This window comes from Chlorocebus sabaeus, chromosome 23 (genome assembly GCF_047675955.1).
Source record: "Chlorocebus sabaeus isolate Y175 chromosome 23, mChlSab1.0.hap1, whole genome shotgun sequence".
Taxonomy (NCBI): domain Eukaryota; kingdom Metazoa; phylum Chordata; class Mammalia; order Primates; family Cercopithecidae; genus Chlorocebus; species Chlorocebus sabaeus.
In genome coordinates, this window is record NC_132926.1 from 22,343,835 (window position 1) to 22,361,520 (window position 17,686).

Here is a 17,686-nt window from a genome sequence, read left to right on the forward strand (position 1 = left end):
CCTGATTTTATAATTTTCTTTTTTTAAAAGACAGGGTCTCACTCTGTCACCTAAGCTTGAGTGCAGTGGCATCATTGTGGCTCAATGAAGTCTCAGCCTCCTGGGCTCAAGTGATCCTCCCACGTTAGCCTCCTAAGTAGCTGGGACTACAGGTGCGCACACCAGCACATCTGGCTAATTTTTGTAGTGACAGGATTTTGCCATGTTACCCAGGCTGGTCTCGAACTCTTGGGCTCAGCCTCCCACCAAATTGCTGGGATTACAGGTGTGAGCCACCCACACCCAGCCCACACTACCTGATTTAAAAAATGTTTAACTGCTTATTCTCCATAGAAGTCATCATTTTAACAGAAACTAGCATAAATATCATGCAGTCCACTGTGAAAAGCTTGCTCGGAACTGCTAAGTGATATTAATTTGCATTAAGAATGTCTAGCCTCCAGGGATCTCACAGAACATGAACCAAAGTTACCTCATCTGTAACAAGGAGGAAGAACACCAGAAAAGCTCTTGTGGGGGCTGAAATTCCATGTAAAGAGTGATTTCTCTCTTCTAGGTTATCTACTGTGGGGTAACACCTAGAGCAGTATCTTATTCATGATTTCTATGCTCATTAAGGGAAAAGAATCTAGCCATTCAAACTATACATGTGTAACAACACACATTATTTACAAAGCAACTTAAATTGGTTAAGTCTAACGGCAGGTGAATTCATTTTAGAAGCAACTGAGGGAATGAATTCAATTTGAATTTTTTCAAATGAAGAGAATGACGTAAGAAACACCCAAAGCCTTGGAGACAGAAAATTCTGGTGCATTAGAATTTATAAAGACAAGGACAAATGGAAGTTTTAATTCCATCTGGAACGAACAGTAGGCAGTAAGATTCAGTTTGCACCAGTCCCTTTACTGGACTGGCTTTAAAAAAACGGACTAAGAGACCAAAGCCTTCCAGATCCACTATGGCCATTCATAAGGTCATCTTTTTTAGCAAGAAATTCAAATACTAAATGCAAATACTTTTTTTTTTTTTTTTTGCTAAAATGGAGCATCATTGTTAGTAAAAATAGGTAAGAAAAATTTTGCTCTTTTCCCTCTTCTCTTTTTTGAGACAGGGTCATGCTCTGTTGCCCAGTGAGGAGTGTGGTGGCACCATCATCGCTTACTGTAGCCTCGAACCCTCGGGCTCAACTGATCCTCCCATGTAGCTGGGACTACGGGTAGGCACGTGCCTGGCTAATTTTTTCTAGAGATGGGGTTTCACCATGTGGCCTAGGCTGGCCTCGAAATCCTGGGCTCAAGCAATCCTCCTAACTTGGCCTCCTAAAGTACTGGGATCACAGGAGCCACTCTGCCCGGCCAAGTTTAATTAAATAAGTAAATTAAGGGAAAAGCTCCCCCACCCGCCTCCCTTTATTGGAAAATCTGGGGAGGGCTCCAGAGCTATCCCGAGTCTGAAGTAGCAATCTTTACAGTCTCTAGCTGGCAGGGGCCAGAAGACTCTGGATAGTCTAGGTTAATGGCCTCCTCTCAATCGACTTGGCTATCAGAATGATCCTTTGGGAAATTTGTTCCCATTCGCTGGATACTGATGTATGAAGGCCATAAATGCCAGGCAGGCCCAATTTATTTATTATTTTTTAGATGGAATCTCACTGTCTCCCAGGCTGGAGTGCAGTGGAGCGATCTCGGCTCACTGCAAGCTCCGCCTCCCGGGTTCACACCATTTTCCTGCCTCAGCCTCCTGAGTAGCTGGGACTACAGGTGCCCGCCACTACGCCCGGCTAATTTTTTGTATTTTTAGTAGAGACAGGGTTTCACCGTGTTAGCCAGGATGGTCTTGATTTCCTGACCTCTTGATCTGCCCGCCTCGGCCTCCCAAAGTGCTGGGCTTACAGGCGTGAGTGCCCAATTTATTTTAAATGATTTTTCCTTTAGGACCACATGATTGCAATTTATTAAATGTAATTCAAATAACAGATTTAGAAAATACTCATAAAGGAAAATACATGGCAGATCCTGACCAGCGAAATATCAGACAGGTGACAAGTGGAATAGACTTAAGTCTGTGTTCAGGAGCCCTCACTCCTCTTACTCAAGCAGATTGTTCGTGGGAGGTTCTCTGATTCCAGCTCTAAAATGCTTTGGCAAATACGAGAAATAACTAAACATGGATCAAATGAATCCATTTGCCCTACCCCTACCACCCCCAGTCTTTTTTCTCTTTACTCCTAATTCCTGTCCTCTCATGTGTTCTCAAACACTAAAGGGACTTTGAATGCCATTTTCTAAATAAAAATTCTCATGATCTTGACTGCATCCTAATGAACCTCAAGGAGTGATTATTCAATGAAGAAACTCAATGGTTTTTATGTAATTGTTATCTGAAATCGAGGTTGGTGGTATCCTAGGATTTTTAATTCCATTTAAGCATAATCCCAGGGAACTGAATTATGCTTAAATTCTTGCAGGCAAGAACAATTCCCAAGAAAATAAAAAAGGAAATCTGGTTTCCGAAAAAGCCAACATCCTCTCTCAGCCATGCTGCCCCTTCTGGGGTCAAAATAACTGAGAAGTCAGTAGCCCTGTGGTACTGCAGCCCACAGTAAAGGCAGAGTCGGAAACTTTTTCTAACTGTTGTGTTCTCCTCTAGTATTCACTATGTCCCCATCCTGGGTTCCTAGCTGTTTATGATCAAGCGAAAGTAAGAAGTAAGCTTACCTAACATCTCTTCTTTTAGTCTTTCATTACGTTCTTCAATTTGCTTAGGTAATCTCTGAGGAAAAGAAGAGAAACAAGGGTTGGTAAAAAAAAAAAATCCTTTGCCTTTATTTTGAATTTGAGAAACACGAGAATCCTAATGAGGAAATAAGATCAAATTAAGCATATGTCTACGATCCTATTAAATAAAGGGGAAAAAAAACCCCAGTATTTATGTTTGTGGGTGTGCTACATAAAGACAGAAGTTCTGTTTGGGCCAGGTGCAGGGACTCCTGCCCTTATTCCCAGCACTTTTGGAGGCCGAGTTGGGAGGATCGCTTGAGTTCAGGAGTTTGAGACCACCTTGGGCAACATGGCAAAGTGCCATCTCTACAGGAAATACAAAAATCAGCTGAGTGCAGTGGCATGTGTCTGTAGTCGCAGCTGAGGCTAAGACGGGAGTGCTTCTTGAATCTGGGAGGTTGAGGGTGCAGTGAGCCATGACTGTGCCACTGCTCTCCAGTGTGGGTGACAGAGACCCTGTCTCAAAAAAAAAAACAAAACAAAACAAAAAACAGTTTTGTTTGGCTCTATTTCCAGGTCTTAAGAGAAAGCCTACACTAAAGGAGGGCATCAATACAAATTTAACAAATAAATATATACAGAAAAAAAGTCTGAAAGGATACATATCAGATGTTTACAGTGCTATATTTGTATTTTTAACTTTTTTTATTCATTCGTATTTTTCTTTTTTTCTTTTTTTTTTTTTGAGACGGAGTCTTGCTCTGTCGCCCAGGCTGGAATGCAGTGGCCGGATCTCAGCTCACTGCAAGCTCCACCTCCCGGGTTTTCGCCATTCTCCTGCCTCAGCCTCCCGAGTAGCTGGGACTACAGGTGCCCGCCACCTCGCCCGGCTATTTTTTTTTTTTGTATTTTTTAGTAGAGACGGGGTTTCACTGTGTTAGCCAGGATGGTCTCGATCTCCTGACCTCGTGATCCGCCCATCTCGGCCTCCCAAAGTGCTGGGATTACAGGCTTGAGCCACCGCGCCCGGCCTTTTCTTTTTTTTTTAAGACGGTCTCGCACTGTCACCCAGACTGGAGTGCAGTGGTGCAATCTCAGCTCACTGCAACCTCCACCCTCCAGGTTCAAGCAATTCTCCTGCCTCAGCCTCTTGAGTAGCTGGGATTACAGGCATGTGCCACCATGCCCAGCTAATTTTGTATTTTTAGTAGAGACAGGGTTTCTCCATGTTGGTCAGGCTGGTCTCAAACTCCCGATCTCAGGTGATCTGCCCTCCTTGGCCTCCCAAAGTGCTGGGATTACAGGCGTGGGCCACCGCACCCAGCCTGTTTGTTTAAGAGACAAGGTCTTACTCTGTTGCTCATGATGGAATGCAGTGATGTAGTCACAGCTCGCCGCAGCCTTCAACTCCTAGGCTCAATGATCCTCTCTGTCGCCCATGCTGCAGTGCAGTGGCATGATCTCAGCTCACTGCAACCTCTGCCTTCTGGGTTCAAGCAATTCTCCTGCCTCAGCCTCCCGAGTAGCTAGGACTACAGGTGTGTACAACCACACGCAGCTAATTTTTTGTATTTTTAGAAGAGATGGGGTTTTGTGTCTCGAGCTGGTCTTGAGCCCCTGGCCTCAAGTGATCTCTCCTCCTCGGCCTCCTGCAGTGCTGGGATTACAGGCATGAGCCACGCCTGGCCTCCCATATATCTTGATAAGCTCCTCAAAAGCACAGAAACGGAATTTAACCGAGTCTGAAAGGATTATTTAGGACTCACTGGGCAGCAACACAAAGAATAGAAGGAAAAATATTTTAAAAAATTTAGGTTTTACCATACAAGCCTCTCTTGCTTGATGTACTGATGGATCTTTTTCTAATATAGATTTATAGTCTTCCAGGGCTTCATCTAGCTTGTCCGTCTTCTCATACAACTCCGCTCTCCTCAATATTGCCCTGATATAGCTGGGGTTTAACTGAATTGCTGTAAGAAGAGAAGAAATAATTTTTATCACAAAGAAAAAGGGCCTACATATCTTTGGCTATATCGGATTCCTTCATCAGTCATCTTCCAAGGGTACGAAAGGACGAGTCATTTGTCAAGTGCATACCTGATGCTGGAAAACTTTTTCCACAAAGAGCAAGACAGTCAAGACTGTAGGCTTTGTGGGCCAGACAGACCCTCTGTGTTGCAGCTCCTCGGTGATGCTATTGTAGCACGACCGTAGGCACACATAGTACGTAAACAAAAAAGGGTGGGTGTGTTCCAATAAACTATTTATGGACACTAAAATTTAAGTTTACATACTTTTCACATTATCATGAAATATTTTTCTTTTGCTTTCCAATCATTTACAACTATAAAAACCATTCTTATCTTTTAGGCTATCAAAAACAGGTGGCAGGCTGGATTTGGCTTGTGACTGTAGTTTGCCATATCCTGGTCTATACTCCAAGTCCTGGTTTTTGCCCACTTGTCATTTACCCAGTCCAGGACAGGCCAGAACATAGAGTTCAAGTGAAAGAGTGAGAGAGAATTTTTTTTTTTTAGACGGAGTCTCGCTCTGTCGCCCAGGCTAGAGTGCAGTGGTGCGATTTTGGCTCACTACAACCTCCCCCTCCCAGGTTCAAGCGATTCTCCTACCTCAGCCTCCCATGCAGCTGGGATTACAGGCATGCGCCACCACGCCTGGCTAATTTTTGTATTTTTAGTAGAGATGGGGTTTCACCATGTTGGCCAGGCTGGGTGAGTGATAATTTGAAGATACAAATTAAAGAGTTAAGGGAAACCAGTCTGGTGGCAGAGTTTATCATTCTCTTTTTTCTAGGTCTTGAGTACTAAGATTACATTTCTAGTTAAATCCTCACTGTTCCTTCAACCCTCAAACTACTGCTCCAGCACTATGAGGTGGTTGATGCATAGTATGTTTTCCTTTATCCAGCATCAGCTGCCCTTCTAATAATACTTTGCTATGTTTTGGTTCAACATACTGCATTTCTTCTAATTTCTTCCGAGTTGTTTCTTTTTCTATTAGAAAGCAGTGCTGGCCAGCGGTGGTGGCTCATGCCCATAATGCCAGCACTTTGGGAGGCTGAGGCAGACAGGTTAGTTGGGGTCAGGACTTTGAGATCACCAGCCTAGCAACCTGGCAAAATCCCATCGCTACTAAAAATCCAAAAGTAGCTAGGTGTGGCAGTGTGGGCCTGCAATCCCAGCTATTCGGTTGGCTTAGGCATAAGAATCACTTGAACCCAGGAGGCGGAGGTTGTAATGAGTGGAGACTGCTACACTGTACTCCAGCCCTGGCAACAGAGCGCTAATACTGTCTGAAAAAAAACAAAAACAAAAACAAAAAAAACAATGTCTTGGCTCTAGAACTTTTTTCTTTTCTCATAATCTATCCTTAATTTTAAAATTCATGCTTCCTGGTATATGTCTGGGCTATAGTGGTAAACAAGACAGACACAGTCCTTGCTCTCATGAAGCCTTATGCTATTCTAGTAGGCAAGAGTAGACAGGTATATACTTTCAATAGTGATAGTACTAAAATGAAAAATAAAACAAGGTCATGTAAATGCAAGTGAAGCGAGAAATGAGGTAACTTCAGAAAGTGGTCTCAGAATATGAAGAGGGACTATGTGAGAGAGGCCATCCACGTCAAAGGTTAAGGAGGTGTGTGGCAGGAAGAGGGACCGACAAGAATAACTCTGGCATGTTACCAGGCTGGGGACCAGAGGTTGAAATGTGGGGCCATGGAGGACCTTCTTGGCCAGCGAAAGGAGTTTGGACTTTTTCCTGAGTGTGATGAGAAGCCACTGGAAAGTTTTCAAGCAAGCTTCAGACATTATCTGATTTACATTTTTGAAGGACTGCTTTGGCTGTAGTGTGGAGGTTGGGGCAAGACTGAAAGCTGTGAGATCAGCTGGAAAGCTAAAGCAGTGGTCCAGATGAGAGAAGATGTTGGCTTGGCGTAAGCTGGAAATAGTAGAGATGGAAAACAACAGCTGGATTAGATTGTCTTTAAATTTGAGCCCACGGAACTTGCTAATTAATTAATTAGCCATGTGGCATGAACGAACAATCAGGGATGACTCCCAAGGTTTAACTTAAGCAAGGGAACGGATGGTAATGCCATTTATTAGAATGGAAAAAATGAACTGCAAGTTCTGTGTGTGTATGGGGGCTGGGTACTAAGTACTAAGTAAATCTGAGGTGCCTAACAGACATCCAAGCAGAAAGAACAACTTTGCAGTGCGATACAGGACACTAGACTACAGGGCAGAAGTCAGAGCTGAAGACAGAAACTCTGCCATACAGATGGCATGTATTTATTAGTTTTATATTTAAAAATTCATTAATGTTGGCTTTTATCTTTATGAAAATACTCCTTTTGTTTCCCTTAATTGCATTTTTGTTGCTCCAATTTCTTTTTTTTTAGATGGAATCTTGCTCTGTCACCCAGGCTGGAGTGTAATGGGATGATCTCGGCTCACTGCAACCTCCATCTCCTGGGTTCAAGTGATTCTCCTGTCTCAGCCTCCTGAGTAGCTGGGATTACAGGCATGCGCCACCACGCCCGGCTAATTTTTGTATTTTTAGTAGAGACAGGGTTTCACTATAATGATCTGGCTGGTCTTGAACTCCTGACCTCGTGATCCACCAGCCTCAGCCTCCCAAAGTGTTGGGATTACACGCATGAGCCACTGTGCCTGGCCTGTTGCTCTAATTTCTTAGGTTAAATAATCCATGCATTTTCCTTGTCAATTTAACTTTTAAAACGACAAATAAAAATTGTGTATATTTACGGTATATAACATAAACATAACATAATGTGTTTTGAAATACACACACAAGGTGGAATGGCTACATTGTGCTAATTTATAGACAGTATTTAAAGCTTCAGAACTGAATGAGATCACTTAGGGAGAAAATACCGAGGGAAAAAAAAGAAGAGGGTCCCATGCTGGACTAAGATCTAGAGACTTCCAAAATGTTGAGGTTGACATAAAAGCTAACAAAGGAGAATAAGAAGGAACAGCCAACAAAGCAGGGAAAAAACAAATAGAGTTCATTAAAATTAATGAATTTTAAAGGAGAAAGGAATGATAAACTGTATTAAATGCAGGTAAGGTCAAGTAAAGTTAGGCTAGAGAAGCAACTACTAAATTGAGCAAGATGAAACTGTTGATGACCTTTACAAGATGGGTTTCAATGGCATGGATAAAACAAATGCTCCATGGAAGTGAAGTAAGGAGAAAATGGAAGACTAAGTAGAGACAGCCAAGTATAGACAATTATTTCAATGAAAGGGATCAGATAAATGGTATAGCAATTGAAGGGGAATATTGGGTCAGGAGAAGGTTTTCTGAAAGAACCCCAAACCTTGAGCTGGGTGCAGTGGCTCACCCCTGTAATCCCAGCACTTTGGGAGGCCAAGGTGGGCAGATCACGAGGTCAGGAGTTAGAGATGGGCCTGGCCAATATGGTGAAACCCCATCTCTACCAAAAATACAAAAATTAGCCGGGCGTGGTGGCATGTGCCTGTAGTCCCAGCTACTCAGGAGGCTGAGGCAGAAGAATTGCCTCCTGGGAGGCGGAGGTTGCAGGGAGCCGGGATGGCACCACTGCACTCCATCCTAGGCGACTGGGTGAGACTCTGTCTGAAAAAATAAAATAAAAAATAAAAAATAAAAAAGTTAGCTGGGTGTGGTGGCGTGCACCTGTAGTCCCAGCTACTTAGGAGACTGAGGTGAGAATGAACTTAAACGTTATGTCAAGGATGAAAACCCTGGAGCTCCAATATGACCTCAGAAATAAGCTCTTTGCCAAGGTTTATGAATTGAGACAGGGGAGAGAGACAGAAACAGAGACAAAGACAGAGAGAGAGAGACAGAGAGAGAGAGAGAGAGAGAGAGTGAGTGAGTGTGTGTGTGTGTGTGTGTGTGTGTGTGTGTGTGTGTGGAGGGTGGGGGATGTCGGGGGCTCTCGATACAAACCAACCATATTGATATAAATGTAATTTGCCTATGAATACAATGCATGTATCCATAACGACCACGTCTAACCACATAAATATTAGTTTAAGCAAATCCAAAAACAAATGTGGAAAACACTTTCGCTGGAAAACACTTTCTTCTCCTTTCCCTCATTTTCTAGGCAAGGCTCCTACACTTTGGGCTGCAGCTGGAAGTAAACTGTTTCATATGGAAATGAACTATTTCTAACAATATACCATGCTAATCACGCTTACAAGGCATTTTTTCACCATTTGGTTACAGAGAAAGAAGCTCTGAAAACCAGCAGCTTGTTCCTAATTTTAACTTCTCAAACCCACACATTCTCACATAAAGGAAATAGGTTAAATAACTTCTTCCAAACAAAACAGTACATTCAGAATTAGTTCCAGTCCAACTTGGTAACAGATCAGAAGTGGTCTTCTATATTATAATATAGAAACAGTTTCAGACACTATAAGGAAATACCAAATATAAAGAAAAGAAAGTCAGTAGAGAGGGCACCAAACTAATTAAATAAAAAAATAGGAGTGTCAGAGGCATTTGAATCAGAGTGGCTCCATCTTGAATAGGCGCTAGGTAAAATAAGACTGAGCCCTACTGGGCTGCATTCCCAGGAGGTTAAGGCATTCTTAATCACAGGATAAGAGAGGAGGCTGGCACAAGATACAGGTCACAAAGACCCTGCTGACAGAACAGGATGCAGTAAAGAGGCTGGCCAAAACCCACCAAAGCCAAGATGGCGATTGAAGTGACTTCCGGTCATCCTCACTGCTTCCTATATGCAAATTATAATGCATTAACATGCTAAAACACATTCCCTCCAGCACCACGATAGTTTACAAATGCCATGGCAACATTCAGAAATTACTCTATATATTCTAAAAAGGGACCCTCAGTTCTGGAAAATCTCTGCCCCATTCTTGGAAATCTGGAGTAATCCACCCCTTGCTTAGCATATAATCAAGAAATAACTGTAAGTATACTTCACTGAGCAGCCCACACTGACTGCTGCTCTGCCTATGGAGCAGCCTTTCTTTTGTTTCTTTATTTCTCTAATAAACTTGCTTTTTCACTTTATGGTCTTGCCCTGAATTATTTCTTGTGAGAGGTCCAAGAATCCTCTCTTAGGGTCTGGATCAGGATCCCTTTTTGGTAACAGCAGGGGAATACATGCTTAATGTAAGAGGGGATCTAGATAACATATAAGGTTCTCTTCCACTCTGTAATTCTCCCAGAAACTAATATCCAAAGAAGAAAAACTAAAAAAATAGAAAACACAAAAATAGTGATTTGCTAGAAAAACTTCTGAGACTAAGCTGCAAGACAAAGTGATTATGTGTATTCTCCACATGAAGTTGGTTAGAGAGGTAAGACACCAGTCTGGCCTGTCAGGCAATTTTTGAAAAACAAAACAAAACCCCCCAAAATACAAAAAAACTGTAGTGACCCTATGTCTGAGGTGTCGCTATAGAAGTTAGTGGGATGATAAGATCTTAATAGAACTTAGGTATCATATAGCAAAGGCTTGATTCATTGTGAATCTGAAAGGGTAAAAAAAAAATGATGTGAAGTAAGTTTGGAAGAATTATGACACCCAAAAAGACTATCAATTCACTAACAGAAACTGTCCCTCATCACAGTTGTCCCCCTTCTCAAAACACACAGATCCAAATGCTCTAACAGCAGCTACGATCCTTAATTTGAATCTCAACAGAAAGTAATTACAGGAGGTAAATTCTATTCCATGAGTTCTGTTGCCAAGATAGCACTGAATTTTTTTTTCTTTTGGAGACAGGGTCACTGTCACCTAGGCAGGAGTACAGTGGCATAATCATGGCTCACCACAGCCCCAACCTCCTGGGCTCAGCCTCCCGAGTAGCTGGGACTGCAGGCGCATGCCACCACATCTGCCTAACTTTTGTATTTTTGGTAGAGACAGGGTTTCGCCATGTTGCCCAGGCTAGAATTTTTCTTCATGTATTTACCAGTAGAGGAGAAACTGACTGAACTATCCATTCAAAAGCAGTTACTCTAAGATGACTATTATATAGTATCTCTGAAAATACAGAATTATAAAGCTACCTCTTGAAAGGCCCCAGAGGAAGGGTACACATGTACAAGCACACACCTGACCCAAAGCCCCTCTGTCTGACATAATGCTCCTGTATGTTAACATGTAGTGAGATAATAAAGCTGTACCTTTGCTGCAGTCATTGATGGCCATTTCTTTCTTGTCCTAAAAAGAAAAATAGTATTAATATGTGTTGCCCTAGTTTTATCTTAATGGCCCAAAGGCTTAATGACACGATCTGATCACTAATAACTGCTTATGGAGATACAGAATGGTTTTCAAAGAAACTACGTAAAAACCTGAACGTTACTTCCAAGACAAAATTCAAAATTTACGTGGGGATGGCTCTGATCTGAAAGCTTCCTGGTAACATATTATCGCTTCTTTCTGAAAGTGTCTTTAAAGATTGTTCTAACTGACCTATTACATTTGCAAGACACTTTACATTAGAATGCTGACATTGAGAAACTTTGTGACCTAAATCAGGGCAAATGACTGACATGTGAATAACTGAATTACCCTCCTCTCTGGCTAGTGGTTATACTATCATACTCCAAAGTTGTATATTTCAGAAAGTATACAGATGCTCCATCTACAGACACACAGTGTGGTTTGCCATGTAGTCTCAGTTATAAACCTTAATTTATCCACTGACCAAACAAAAATACAAAATACTTAAACAAAGTATTTAACTAATTGAACTTTCTGAATCTACAAGCATGACACAGCGGAAAGAACACTGGATGTCAAAGACTGAATTCTGGTCCTGGCTCTGACAATAACCTGCTCTTTAACACTGGCCATGCTATTTTCCTTCTCTAGGGCTCAGTTTGTCTCATTTAAAATAGGAGCAGCATGGACTGGATGTTATATAAGATGTCTTGCAGTTCTAAAATGTCCATTTTCCTGAAATTAGGAATTTTTGTATTACAGAAATAAGTTATTTCAAGTAAGTGTTTAATATTCTCACAATGCCTACTGTATGTAGCAAATACTAAATATTCTGCGGAATATTTCAGAGCAATGTCAGCCAAATTGTTGCAGGATTCAATCAAAAGCAGTTACAGGGCTGCGTGCAGCGGCTCACACCTGCAATCCCAGCATTATGGAGGACCAAGGTGGGAGGATTACTAGAGGTCAGGAGTTCGAGACCTGGCCAACATGGTGAAATCCTGTCTTTACTAAGAATACAAAAATCAGCCAGGCGTGGTGGCGGGTGCCTGCAATCCCAGCTACTTGGGAGGCTGAGGCAGGAGAATTGCTTGAAATCAGGAGGTGGAGATTGCAGTGAGCTGAGTTCACGCCACTGCACTCAAGCCTGGGCAACAAAGCAAGACTCCGTTTCAGAAAATAAAAAAAAGTTTCAGGATGAAGAGTGACGACTTAATGAGTGTGGGGTATCCTTTTAGGATGATGGAAAAGTTCTGGAACTAGATAGTGGTGTTGGTTATATAACACTGTGAAGGTATTTTAATACACTGAATTGTACACAGTCGTGCACTGTATGACATTTCAGTCAATGACAGATTGTGTATAAAACAGTAGTCCCATAGGAGTATAACGGAGCTGAAGAATTCCTATCACCTAATGACACAGTAGCCATCATAACATCATGGCATAACTTACTACTCAGATGTTGGTGTGATGCCGGGGTAAACAAACCTACTGCACTGCAAGTCATGGTCATGTGAAAGTATAACACAGGCTGGGCATGGTAGCTCATGCCTGTAATCTCAGCACTTTGGGAGGTCAAGGTGGGCGGATCACCTGAGGTCGCGAGTTTGAAACCAGCCTGGCTAACATGGTGAAACCCCATCTCTATAAAAAATACAAAAAAATTAGCTGGGCATGGTGGCGCGCACCTGTAATCCCAGCTACTTGAGAGGCTGAGGCAGGAGAATCGCTTGAACCCGGGAGGCAGAGGTTGCAGTGAGCTGAGATAGCACCACTGCACTATAGCCTAGGCAACAGAGTGAGACTCCATCTCCAAAAAAAAAAAAACAAAGCATAACATATACATAACACTTGATAAAAAATGGCTGTTACTGGTTTATGTATTTACTATACACTACTTTTTATTATGTTAAGAGTGCACGCCTTCTACTAAAACAAAAAGTTTACCATCAAACAGCCTCAGACAGGTCCTACAGGAAGTATGGAAGTATTCCAGAAGAGGGCACTGTTATCATAGGAGATGACAGTTTCATGTATGTGTCGCTCTTGAGGACCCTCCAGTGGGACTAGATGTGGAGGTGGAAGACAGTGATACTGATGCTTCTGATCCTGTGTAGGCCTAGGCTACTGTGTGTATTTGCATCCTAGTTTTCAACAGAAAAGTTTAAAAAGTGAAAAACAAAAAAACCCAGAAAAAACAAACCACTATTTAATAGAAAAAAGTATATAGAATAAGGATATAGCTGGGCATGGTGGCTCACGCCTATAATCCTACTGACTCGGAAGGCTGAAGCAGGAGGACCACTTGAGGCCAGGAGTTCAATACTAATCTGTGAAACACAACAAGACCCCATTTCTTAAAAAATTTTAAAAAAAATTAAAAGAAAACCAAACAAAATTAGCTGGGCGTGGTAGTGCAGGTCTGTAGTCCCAGCTACTTGGGAGGCTGAAGTGGGAGGATTGCATGAGTCCAGGAGTTCAAGGCTGTAGTGAGCGATGACCATGCCATTGCACTCAAGCCCGGGTGAAAGAGTGCCCTGGCTCAGAAGATAAGGATATAAAGAAAATATTTTTGTAGTTGTACAACATGTTTATGTTTTAGGCTATTACAAAAGAGTTTAAAAGAATTTAAAAGTTGATAAAGAAAACAAGGCACAGTAAACCAAGGTGAATTTATTAAAGAAAAATAAAAAAAATAAATTTAGTGAAGCCTAAATGTAAGATATTTATGAAGTCTACAATAGTGTAATGTCCTAGGCCTTCACATTCACTCACCACTCACTCACTGACTCACCTAGAGCAATTTTTAGTCCTGCAAGCTCCATTCATGGTATATACGGTATATGTATGTGTGTGTGTACACATACGTGTGTGTGTGTATATATCTATATATACAGATGCACCATTTGAAAAATATACTGCATTTTTACTGCACTTTTTCTGTTTAAATACTCAAATACTTACCATTGTGTTCCAACTGCCTACAGTACTCAGTGCGGAAACATGCTGTACAGGTTTGTAGCCTAGGAGCAATAGGCTATGCCATATAGCTTAGGTGTGTAGTAGACCATACCATCTGGATTTGTGTAAGTACATGATGTTCGCACAATGATGAAATTACCTAATAACACATTTCTCAGAATGTATGCCTGTTAAGTGACTCACGACTGTACTTTAAAATGGCTAACTTTATGTTATCTGTATCTTACCACAATATACAAAACAAAAAAGATTTCAGGGTCATCTGGGACCTTTTTTATTTCTCTTCCAATGTTCAGCATACCAGTTCAAGTATTAAAAACTCTAAGAAGTCCTTTAAAGAAATCTGTATAACTTTATATGTCAGTATTTCTCCAACTTATCACATTTCTGTAAGTCAAAGACACACAATTTCACAGTTTCTGAAATAGAAATAAATCTTTACAATTTATGTGTACAGCTGTTGTGGTGGTATTCTTTGTGTGCCTAGAAGTGATTATGAAGCTGTGGTGCATCTTATCCACTGTCCTCTTCAAACCAAGGAATTACGGAATTTTATTGCAGAAACTTTTGCTTGAGGCTCATAGTCTACTAATACCTCAGAAGACCCAGGTGTTGTCTACTGCTTACAATGGTAGTCCCCAAAGTGGAGTGTGTGAAAAAAACAAATCACAACTTTACCATTCTTTCATAATTTTTATATATAGGTAGCTATCTATATAAAACAATATACATAATACAAAAGGACAAAACAAATGTACACAATATAGAAGGACAAACAAATCTAACTATACATATAAAACAATGTATATAATATATAAGGACAGTAGTTAAAAAAAGAAAAAGAGAACCTATTCTTTTAGGGCTCTGCTCTTGTGTAGCTAGCAAGACCTAGAGCTGAAACTCTGCCCTAACTCCAGGTTACCTTTTCTCTCTCCAGATACGAAATGTGAAGTGTGGCCAGGGGCACTAAGTCAGGGATGCTAAGCTTGCAAACCTGCCTTTCAGAAATTCTTCGTCTTTACCTCTTTAAAGCAGTTAAACCATCATTTCCTTGAAAAACTTAGAATATGCTCCTTAAATTGTGTCAGGGCACTAATCCTAGAAGTTATCAAGTCTCTCACTTTAGAGTCTTCATAAAGTATTAAAAATGCAACTTAAGGCCAGGCACGGCGGCTCATGCCTTTCTAGCACTTCGGGAAGCTAAGATGGGCGGATCATGAGGTCAGGAGTTCAAGACCAGCTTGACCGACATGGTGAAACCCCGTCTCTACTAAAAATACAAAAATTATCCAGGTGTGGTGGCGGGCACCTGTAATCCCAGCTACTCAGGAGGCTGAGGCAGGAGAATCGCTTGAACACGGGAGGCAGAGGGTGCAATGAGCTGGGATCATGCCACTGCACTCCAGCCTGGGTGACAGAGCGAGACTCCAATCTCATAAAAAAAAAAAAAAAAAAAAGAATGCAACTTAAAAGAACAGAAAACGTCACCAACAAAACTATTCTTTGAACAGGAAGCAATCATAGAGCAATGCTCTTTTGAGTTTTCCTCAGATGTGACAGACAAAATACTAGCAAGACCATACATTTTCTTAACTCAAGAACTAGACTATTTATGCCAGCCCAAACCTAGAAATATCAATAACTTGGGCAACTGTGGAAACAAAGAATCCCAAATCCCAGGAACCAACTGGGTATGGCGCATTTCCCCTGATACTGAAGGTGTATCCTTGATCCTATTTCACAATGACAATGTCCAGTCTAAGAATGTGGCAAAATGGAGAAGCAAATCCAAAAGATCAGAATTTTCCAGGTAGGTGTAAAAACTGTTAGATGTTAATTCTGATTGCTGGTGGGATACATTAAAGAATATTGTTTTAAATAAACTTAAACCAATTGTTTTGTTTTCTCTGATACAAAATGTTGGTTTGTATACTCTAAAATTATTTCTTCTCTCATGCCGCATGAAATAGTCCAAAAACACTCCGCTTTGAAGATTGAATCCTATACAAGTTCCAGTAAAAAAAACCCGTAACCTTTCTGCACCCCCATCCCTGCCCTGGGGCCTTTAAAAAAAAAAAAAAACAAAAAACCCCAAAAAAACCTTGTCACCTGAAGTGACTGTAGTAGAGGCATTTGAGAATTTCAGACAGTATCCAAAGAGATATCTGATCTAAACAAATGAAAAAACTGCCACTCCCAATCTTGAGCCAGCATCATGGTTGCTTAAAGCTATGTTAAATAACCTATCCTTTGCACTTTGAATGTAAGTAGCCATAGTTTAAAAAGTGGTATTGTTTAAAAAAAAACAACAAACCACTCCCATTTCAATCCAACAATTATGAAGACTAAATAGGAAAATCAGACAAATCAGAAACAAATCTAACTTATTTTTTGAGATGGAGTTTCACTCTTGTCGCCCAGGCTGGAGTGCAGTGCACTGCAACCTCTGCCTCCAGGGTTCAAGAGATTCTCCTGCCTCAGCTTCCTGAGTAGATGGGATTACAGGCACCCACCAACACGCCTGGCTAATTTTTGTATTTTTAGTAGAGATGGGATTTGACTATGTTGGTCAGGCTGGTCTTGAACTCCTGACCTTACGTGATTCGCCCTCCTCGGCCTCCCAAAGTGCTGGGATTACAGGCATGAGCCACTGTGGCTGGCCCAAATCTAACTTTTAATACCATCACGGTATAAAACAAATATATTTGTACTCTCACCTATTCCACACTCACCTTGTTATACTAGGTTCTCAATCCTTTGGAAATACAAAATGTTTTTAAAGTTCCTTGATACCTATTTTGCATTTAGGGGTACCTTTTATCCCAACCGTTGGAGATTTGTCCAAGTGTCCATACTTCCAACAGAAAAGTCAGAATCCTAGGAATAACCATCTTTAAAGATGCTTTAAAGCCCAGAGTTTTCACCGGTGTTTCCCTGTGCCTTTGCATGTTTATCTAGAATTCCAGAGGCCTAAAATAAGGATCTAGAGCTATTCTAGGACATGCACTGCTTGGTTCACTGCTTCATTAACCTGCCCTAGTTTAGCAAAAAACTTGCCAGTCCTCCTTCCATGAAAGTATTCACTCAGCTACTTTAACGGGGAATATTAACAGTAATCTGACTCAAGGTTTTCGAAAGATTTTCTATTCTCCCTGTGGCCTTTACATCAGGAACATATATGGGCAGGAAAAGGGAGGCAGCAACCTCTATGCTAGTTTTTGGAGAGAAACTATGGTATGAAAAGACTGCAAGTCCATGTGCTTTTTAAAAAGAAAAGGTCAAAGATACATACCTGTTTCATTCTTGCTGCAGCTCTATTTGAAAATAGAATCGACCTCTCCTTTTGGAAGCAGCATGGGCACATTTCAAGGGCTCGGCTATAAGAACTTTCAGCTTCTATATAATCTGAGGATGATAAGATAAAGGACGAGTGGTCATTATGATTTTATTCCTGATACTACTATATTCCGCAGGATCTCAGAAGCACTGTTTTCCATTCATAGGATGAAGGTTTCGAGTTAAAAGATGGTCACAGTCTATTAAGTCCAGGGCAGTAAAAATCACTTCCTCCTTTCTTCTCTCTTTAAAGGAACAGTGCTCACTTGTGCCAACCTCACAGACTGTGCTTGGTGAACTGACAGCTGAACATGCTGTCAGCGACAAGCTCTCAATACTCAGGAGTCCTGGCATTCCCTCAATGTTCAGTTTTCATTTGGCTGGGCAATTCAGAAA

General features: G+C 41.3%; 1 protein-coding gene across 2 annotated transcripts in view; it reads right to left on the reverse strand.

The window, feature by feature from the left end:
- Window positions 1-17,686, reverse strand: part of TTC1 (tetratricopeptide repeat domain 1) — a 56,655-nt gene that overhangs the window by 11,822 nt on the left and 27,147 nt on the right. For both annotated transcript variants that reach the window (XM_008015183.3, XM_008015185.3), the window contains exons 4-7: window positions 17,247-17,359; window positions 10,927-10,963; window positions 4,545-4,693; window positions 2,721-2,775 (exon numbers count right to left, since the gene is read on the reverse strand). In XM_008015183.3, the coding sequence (XP_008013374.3) occupies window positions 2,721-2,775; window positions 4,545-4,693; window positions 10,927-10,963; window positions 17,247-17,359 (354 nt within the window). The remainder of the gene's footprint in view (window positions 1-2,720; window positions 2,776-4,544; window positions 4,694-10,926; window positions 10,964-17,246; window positions 17,360-17,686) is intronic.